This window comes from Labrus bergylta, chromosome 19, assembly GCF_963930695.1.
Source record: "Labrus bergylta chromosome 19, fLabBer1.1, whole genome shotgun sequence".
NCBI lineage: Eukaryota > Metazoa > Chordata > Actinopteri > Labriformes > Labridae > Labrus > Labrus bergylta.
This window is the reverse complement of record NC_089213.1, coordinates 12610101-12619244: the sequence shown is the minus strand read 5'-3', so window position 1 is coordinate 12619244 and position 9144 is coordinate 12610101. Positions and strand designations below refer to the sequence as shown.

The following is a 9144-nucleotide window of genomic DNA, read 5'->3' as shown; positions in this document are numbered from 1 at the left end:
CCCACTCTGACATCTCCCCATTAGTGCATGACAACAGTGTGAGTCTCTGTGTGGGTGTGTGTGTGTGTGTGTGTGTGTGTGTGTGTGTGTGTGTGTGTGTGTGTGTGTGTTCAGTAACAGAGTCTTCATTAAAGATTAGCTTTAGATTCAAGCGTTCACAGGAAACCTCTTCCGGTTTGAACAAGGACACAAAAACTAAAGTTAATAAAATAAAAGAATCATTCTATAAAAGTTCTGTTAGAAACCTGAAAGCTGTTTTATTGTGACACTCTGTGTTTACTTTTTCAAAGAGTCTCCTCCTCCCTCCTGCTGAGGGTCGGTTTGTTTGTCCAACGGTTTAATATTTAACACACACACACACATCCTTCCCTTTCAGATCTGGTAACACACACACACACAGAGAGATTTGACGGAGCTGCTGATGGAGAAAACGTTTGGAGCTGTCGTCTTTTAATTGGTCTGATCCTCTTCTGTCCATCTGTTAACGCCGTCTCTATGAGCAGTGAGACATCTTCCTCCTCTGGATTCGTCATCAGCAGAATTTGTGTCTTTGGATAAGCTTGAGCAGAGATGGGACCTCAGACAGCAGGTAAGAGCTGCTCCAGTTCTAAATCTCATCTGATCATCAGAAACTCAAACTGATGTCAGATAAGAGCTGCTGTGACCTCAGCAGATACTTTAACATGTTTGCAGAGAACAGGTGAACTCTTCAGAGCTCCGAGGCCGTTTAGTCAGTGGTCAAAGTCAACACACTGAGTTCTTGTTTTAATGAAAATGCTCGTTTAAAGAAGCAGCTGAAGAACTTTCTGTGATGGATAACTGACCGTAGAGACAGAATACTAAAGAGTGCAAAGAAACAAACATCTAGAAATACAGCACAGATGATTTCAGCTTCAGGGTAACTTTAAATCAGTCTATGAAGTGACCCCGCCTTTATTTGGGACCAGACGGGATAAAGAAGCAAAGCCATCTGCACACCGAGGAGCTCTGTTAAAGGATTTATGAACAAGTGACTTTCGGAGACAACATGTTGTTCTTTATAACTCTTTATTTGTGCGTGTCCTTTTAAAAATGTTTGTCAATACCAGACGAGACGATTGGGATACCATTAAATAAATAAATTAGAAATCACTTATTTCATCTTTGCTTTTTTTTATTCTGGGGCTTTATTGAAGGGACAGGTCGGAGAATCAGGTAGAGAGAGGGGGGGATGACATGAAGGGAAGGAGCTATATACATAGGGCGCACACACTAACCAATAGGCTACAGGCGCCCCATCTGCAAACCATTTCAACACTAAATGCACAGAAGCCTTTAATCGAGCGCTGCCTTTATTTATCTAAACGTGCAGCAACACCAGGCTAGTAAAAGGAGACTGGGCCTTGAACTGGAATGGGCTTGTATTAGAAGTTTTACGGTAATCGCCTTCGCCTTAGGCTGCACAGTGGTGCAGTGGTTAGTCCTGTCCCCTCACAGCGAGGAGGTTCCAGGTTTGAATCCCCGTCTGACAGGAGCCTCTCTGTGTGGGAGTTTGCATGTTCTCCCCGTGCATGTGTGGGTTCTCTCCGGGTACTCCGGCTTCCTCCCACAGTCCAAAGACATGCTCGTTAGGTTAACTGGTGACTCTAAACTGTCCATAGGTGTGAATGTGAGTGTGGCTGGTTGTCCGTCTTTATATGTCAGCGCTGTGATTGGCTGATGGCCAGTCCAGGGTGAGAGAGAGAGAAAGTCCAGAGTGTGTCAGAGTCAAACATCAGAGTCTGGAGGTGTGTAAGATTATAATTAAAGTTGAAGTTGAGTCATGACACAGCGAAATAAAAATGCTTTTACGATCATAGAAGACGATTCATACGTCCAGAAGCTGTCAGTTAATTTGAAGTGTGTGTCATAAAGTATAATTGCTGTGAATGAATCCAAACATGGACTCGTTCTGGTCTTGTTTATGATGGTGCAGTTACCATGGTTACAAGATTGTGGATTCATTTTAAGTCCCGATCAGGAAGTGTTGTGTTAGTATGAGACGTGGCGTGTTCAATTAAACGCTAAACAGACGTTCTGTTGCCCTCTGGGGCCCCCTTCTGGACCCAAACATTAACGACACAGACCAAACTTTAGCCACTCTAGGAACTACATTGTTGGAAACAGAATCGAGGAAGTTAAAGACTTTAACCCTCTCTGTCAGTGGCTCCGTCTAAGGAGGTGAAGCGTGGAGGTCAGGGAGGGGCCCGTCTGAGGAGCAGCAGTGACGGCAGCATGTACAGCAGGCGAGGAGTCGGCCTAACAAACAACAACTCATCGTCATCCTCACCTGTGCTCTTCAACCCCAAATCAGGTACAAATACATCTCTATGTACAGATTCTAAAGAGAATTTAGATACGAGGCGCAGAATCAGATTTTGGTTTTAGTGCTAGAGTTTTCGTTGAGTTTTCGATGAGTAAAACCGCCCATTAGCGCAGGAAAACAGTCAGAGTAGAGAGAAGAAAGGGTGCGAAGAGATTCAACGTAAGGCAACTTCAGGAACCATCAACAGTCATCTTATATTAATGATAAAACCTGGTTAGGAACTTAAGAAAGAAGCCCAGCAGCTCTCCTCTGCCCACTTCCCAGAGTCAAAAAAACCCACACAAACATTTCTCCCTCTCCCTTTGTTCTCCTCAGGCCACGCCCCCTACACACCTGTATCTACCTAGCTGAAGCAGGTCACATGACCAGGCTGACTGCAGACTTCACGTGACCCCACACAGAAACATGATATACAGGGACAGTGACATCACAACAGGATTTAACCTGGCAAGGAATTCAATAAAATAATAACACGGCAGTCTCCTCCCTAACCGGTTTGGCCATGTCTCAAACTGCATCAAAGTGCAGCTGCTTGTAAATTACGTTTTCCCAACATCAACTCCAGTCTTGCTTCATAAGATGCGACATGCACAAAAGGAAGTCGGGAAGAATCAAGATCCAAGTCTTGACACAGTCATTGTGCAGGACATCGAAACTACAAAGAAGTTGTTTGTAGTTAACCATTGGTCACATAGGAAGCAGAAAGTTCTCCATCAGTGTGCAGGGTGGAGCTGTGGGGGCCGTGTGGTAGGACAGGTAGTATCAGACAGAGCCTGCAGTCAGTTTAAGATGGCATTGCTGCTTAAGGTGCTTTGATGCTGACACTACAGGCTAAGATGAATCAGGTGTAAACAAATGGTTCCTTTGAGCGTCTTTAGGACTCTGAGGGTTTGACAAAACCTCGGTCCAGGATGACAAAGATGTAGTGTGATAATATATATATATAAATCATCATGTTGTTGTTTCATGTTCAGTGTTGAAGAGACCAGTGAGCACCGAGGAGCTGCAGAGACCCGGAGGACCGTACATCAAGAAAACCTTTACAGTAAGTCAGTTCATTATCCTCAGAACAAACATGGAGTCTGGTTAGTCTCCGCTAACTGCAGAGTTTTACCGCAACATTTTCCAAACAGCCAATTTAATAACTTCAAATTGTTGCAATATGACAAAAAGAACACTTTAAGGGCAGTGAATGTTGTTTAGCAAATTCCCTGGTATTAATGTACATATGAATCATGGTGATGGAAGATTGGCGATTCTGGAGCGATAGATGAGTGGGAAACGGCGCTGGCAGGCCATCGGCAGATGCAGCTGAATTAACTGTGCCATTTCACTGTGGAACTGGCCTGCCACAATTAACAGCGGCACGCCGGTGCTTCCGAAGCGGCATGTTCATGTGCTGCTTTTTTCGATCGAAGTGATTACATCCTGTTACTATAGTAATCTGAATATAAGTTATTTTGTTTCTACACAAGTCCGGAGTCGAGTCGATGAAGGGAGGACTTTTCCTCCGCTGCAGATAAATATGTGACTTTCCTCCATGTGTGTCAGATTGTGGCCGATGCAGTCGGTTGGGGGTTTGTGGTGCGAGGGAACATGCCGTGTCACATCCAGGCGGTGGAGCCCTGCGGCCCAGCTGCTGCTGCTGGGATGAAGGTAGGAATCATGGGAAATGGAGTTTAACTAAAGGCAGTTACATTATCGTCCAAGGCCTCAGCTTGTGCAGGCAGCTGAGTTGTCTAAGCTAAATTGGGAATCTTCTGTTTCTATTGTAACACAGGTGACATCTACTGGCCATGAAGGGAACTACAGAGTGTTTTTAAATTGTATAGCTTGGTTCATGTGTAGTAACTCGCTGCAGAGAGACGTTTGAATGACATAAAGCACACTCGGTGCGATCATGGTGGTCTACCAGGTTTCCTCTTTGACTAACTGTCTGGTGTCTTCGCTCTCTGAAGGTTTGCCAGTTTGTGGTTTCGGTCAACGGGATCAACGTTCTTCATCTGGACTACCGGACCGTTAGCCACCTGATCCTGACCGGACCGAAGACTGTGGTGATGGAGGTGATGGAGGAAACTGAAAACTGAGCGGTAGAAGAACCTCTGCTGGACGGGCACAGAAAAACTTTTAAGAAACGCTAACAGGTGCGAGTCCTGTCTGAGGTTTCCTGAAATATAAACCCCAGAGAAGAACTCTGGAAGAGGAAACCTTTTCAGGAACTACATGAGAAAGATTCTGTTTCTACACGGCGGCCATGTTTCTTTACATTAATAACACGGAAGATAAAACTCAAGATCATCTTTTGTGTTGAATGACGGTCACATCCTCTGAGACATTCGCTCCTTTGGACGAGTGGCCTCAGTAAGGACTCCAATCTGACGGCCTTTAAAGTCGGACATGACTCTCAGAACAGGACCGATCCTGTGCACTCAAACTATAATGTTATTGTTTGTGTAGACAGAATAACGACTTCAAATGCACATTTTTAATGTTCAAGTATCCTCAGTCTGATTCCTCCACTCGAGGCCTGATTTACAGAGGGATAGCGGAGATTTTGAACTTGCTAAACTCGTGCAAATGAGACAAAAAAACATGTAATCCACAAACCACACACGGAGGGTTAAACGCTCCCCAAACTGCGCTGCGGAGCAAACAGCATCTCTGTGTTCTGATTGTCCAGATGTAAATTAGCTATTTTCCACTTTTGGGGCAAAATTGTCCCTTTGCAATGCAGATGAGCATCATTAAAAATGTCTAGCTCACAAGCACTTGCAGTCCTGCAGAATTGGAGTAAAACTTCTACGGCCTGCTGAGAGTCGGTGGTAACTGTAATAATGCTAACAGTCACATGCTAACTTTCTGGTGAACGTGACAGTTCGACCTCAGTGTGACTCTGTATGCGGAAATAAACTCTGCAAACACACTTTGACGAGACGATTAGTTATACATTTAAAGGCTTCATTTGGGTTGTCTGAGGCTCAACCCCGGCTACAGTCTGGGCCACTCAGCAGGACAGGGAGGAGGGTCGTCTTTTTTTATCAGCTGGCTTGATTTTTGAAGGAAGCATACGATGTGACATCTGAACTTCCCAACAAACCGATAAAGATGTCAACCCCCCTCTCAGAGCTCGGTCAGGATGAAAGCTTCTCTCCACAATCAGATGAACACAAGAGCTATGTGTAAGAAGATCTGAAACTTCATGGGCGCTTTGTGCTTGAATATCAATAAGACAAAATGCTGTGAGCTGGATCTGAGACGGAGGAGAAAACAGACGATGGAGCTCTTAGCAGACGGGATCCATTCTTAGTGAATATGAACATTGTTCTAGTTTGGGGTGTAAATATGGCCTCGGCTTAAGTGAGAGGAAAAGGAAGATTTCTGTTCCTGTACTGCATCCATCCTTCTTTTCAGTAATGCAGCTACTCTCCTCAAATGTTTGTTTTCACTCATCTCTTAAACAATCTTTCAGTTTCTAATGAAGGCACTGTGTTCTTTGTGTCAACCTTTTTATTTTTTTTATTTAAAACTTCTTGTTTTTCTATTTTAAAGGAGCAGTATGTAACTCTGACACCTAGTGTTTAAAATGGGAACTGCAGTCCAGAATCTAAACATAGTAAAGAGCTGTCTCCCCCCGCTCCCTCCTTTTTAGAGTCGATGCTCACGCAGGTTGCCATGTGGTGGACACTGAAGCTTCAGTGTTTAGCCAGCTCTGCATCGGTCTGTAAACCTTTCTGTGTTCTAACTTCTCTCCATTTTTCAAAAGCATCTCCAATATTGATCCTAGTTTGAGCACGTTTCTGCTCGTGGAGCTTATTAGAAACATGCAGAGGCTTTTTAGGTCGGGTACAATCACTTCTATCTGAACCACTTCTCTTGTCCACTTCCATCACTGCAACACCTGTTGGTTTGACCTGATAACTGGTCTCATATTTGGCAAACCGAGGGGTGTCCAAAACGGCCGTGTGGGGGTGCCTTAAAACCGCCTACCTTCTCGAGCATTCAGGACCAGGATCTAAAGTTAGAAAGAGGACATTCTGGCTGCTGCATTGTTGTCAGAGAAGCCAGCACTTCAACATAACATGTTTCCTTGATGTCTGATCGTATAGTAAGTTCACTTTATCATTTCACTCTACACATCTTATTGAGTGGACCTTTAAGGGATGTTTCCTTTCTCTGTATAAAGCGATCACAGACGGTGTATTTATCAGAAGCTTTGAAGGTGTTGTTGTGCGTCACACCTTCACGACGACGTTACAGGACGTGAGATGATGTTGTTGACGCCTCACTGACAGTTGGTGTTTTCTTCATGAGGGCCGTTTGGACTTTTAACCCTGCGTGCCACCTCACTGCCTCGTCCACACAAACACATTACCCGTGTGTATTAAAGCTGCAATCACACACGTCCTGACACATGCCCCTCCCTCAGGCGTGTTTACTTTTCCATCCACTCTGTGCGACGTCTGATTCCCAGAAGAGGAGGAGGAGAGGATGAAGAGAGATAGATCAACAACTTCACTACAAGAGGAGGCAGAAGTGTTTTTATGTTTTGAACCCTCACACAGTTTCTCTCGTCTTTTTAAATCCTTAAACTGTATTTGTATCTTTAGTGTTTGTGTGATTTTCCTCCGCTCTGTTTTATCATGTTTTTTTCTCTGCAGGGTCTGGAGACTCACGTTGTCTCCTGGCTCCTCTCACACCTTTAAGCTCGTATTAAACGTCTGGCTGCATGTTGTTACAAAGACCGGGTAACGAGGAAATCTTCACTATGCTGTTAACGGTGAAGGTTTCATGAGATCTACATGCAAACAGTGTGCTCTTAGAGTGTGACATCAAGGAAGATGAAACTGAAGTTTCTATTTTATATGATTTAAACTTTTGTGCGGCGTTCTGCTTGTAACTGCTCAGCCTGTCATTTCTGTTTACCTGGCATTGTGTTTGATTGGTTGGTTGTGTTCATGTGGATTACAAAAATACAAATAAAAAAAGGCAGGAAGGTTTCATTATTTTCTGGTTTTGTTTTGTCTGGTTGTTTGAATTTCATAACCTGTTTTTATTTTGACATCCATCCCTGTGTGTGCATTCCCCTCGTCTTTAGTGTTTCCTGTTTTAATTTGGAGTTCTTGTCCCCGGTGTTTCTTGTCTTTCTTCCTCCCTTTCTCTGGTTTCACCTGTGTCTGATTGACGCAGTGTGGATTTAGGGTACTTCTCATGTCTCTTATGGTACTTCCCTCTCTTAAATTGCGTCCACATTTCCTTCACTTGCTTCCCTCACTTGCATCTTAGTCCCTCCCACCAGAGATGCACGGAGAGACGTCAGGAAACGAATCAGAGGAGAGAGGAAACAAGGAAATCTGTTTCTGCGTGCCAGAGTTTGCCGGAAGTTTCTGATTCATTAAAATCAAGGAATGATCCAATATTGCGGCCTCGATCTTTTGTTTTTGTATTGAAACAATTATAAATATTATTAGACTTTCACTTAAACATTAAAAAAAATCAAATCTCAGTTTAAGACCAAATAAAAAGAGTCAGCAGACTGCAGAATGGCAGAGTTTTATTCTGCAGGTGAATCGAAGCTTGAACCGAAGGTAATTGGACTTTTTTGAATATCCAGTTGCCTCACGCAGTTGGATCACGCTTCGATGACCATGACCGGAACGTCTGGGTGCCTCCTCAGATATTCTGCAGGTGAGGAGGAGGTCAGAGCTGCTCCACAGTAAGGTCATATGAACACATCATTGACGAGGCAGTTTGCAGTTCCACCAGAAGGTGGCAGCACTGTCTCTGTTTGATGCAGCAGTCTGTCACGCTCTCTGCTGTGAGTGCTTTGTTTTTGGTATCAATGACATCAGTGCAATATCAGATTAATACACAAGGTATATGTAAGACTCGCAGACGGCCCTGCAGGGAGGTGAACTTGATGCATCCTGGTGTTCACTTCCACTGAAGTTATTTACAACATTTTGTAAAGCATGGGAGCTGCAGAGCTGCAGAGATGCAGAGTGTCCCTGGGCAGGCGGGCAGTGGGCAGGTAATATTGTGTCTGTGTGCACTTCTGCTGGCGTCTTCAAGCTTCAAGCTAACTTTGGGAATCAAGGTCGATGGATTTGATGGACAGAAGCACAAAAAGCTTCAAGTCAGAGACACTGACACAAACCATGGAGCTGAGAGGATGTGCAGAGTTAAGATAAACTTTGATTGTGGTTGCTGTGGTTATCATAATACCAGAATTTTAAATGTTGATGTTACACATATTAAGAATCGAATGATAGCCGAACAATACCATGACGGTTTAATACCACGGTAACAAAAGTAGAAGTCCTAGGCACCAATATTGGACCAAACACTGCAGAAAAACTTCTGCTCATTGTCTAAAATGCACAAATAGGCCTACGTATTTCCTGCAGTTGAGGCCGTTGTGCGAAAGTTAGTCTGCACTTCTTAACCGTGTGTATCACCAAGCTTTTACCCAACGACACATTAAACAACCTGAGGGTGTCAGAGAAAGAGAGACAGAGACTTTAAGGGATGTTCATTCTGTGAAATCCAGACACAAAGAGGATTCTTTCAACTTTTCTTAATTATATAATATCAGAACGTCCTAACATGTGATCATGTTGTGAAATCCTGGGGTGGGGCTTTCTGCTGTAACTTTCCTGCTTTTTCAAAATGACTGTCATTACTGACATTCTCTGCCGTCAGCTCAGGGGATCCTCCTGTGATTTAGGCCAAGTTCATAAAAAAAGAAGTCAGAGTTCACTGAGGCAAGAGGTTGTATGCAGGGTTCGAGAACATAAATTGTA

General features: G+C 43.9%; 1 protein-coding gene across 1 annotated transcript; it reads left to right on the top strand.

The window, feature by feature from the left end:
* The first annotated feature begins 393 nt into the window (after positions 1-393).
* LOC109995670 (DEP domain-containing mTOR-interacting protein-like) lies at positions 394-7341 on the top strand. The gene is made up of 5 exons (XM_020649482.3): positions 394-589; positions 2183-2332; positions 3319-3389; positions 3896-4000; positions 4303-7341. Exons 1-5 carry the CDS (start codon positions 571-573, stop codon positions 4429-4431), a joined length of 474 nt encoding a protein of 157 aa, XP_020505138.1. The 5' UTR covers positions 394-570; the 3' UTR covers positions 4432-7341.
* The last annotated feature ends 1803 nt before the right edge of the window (positions 7342-9144 follow it).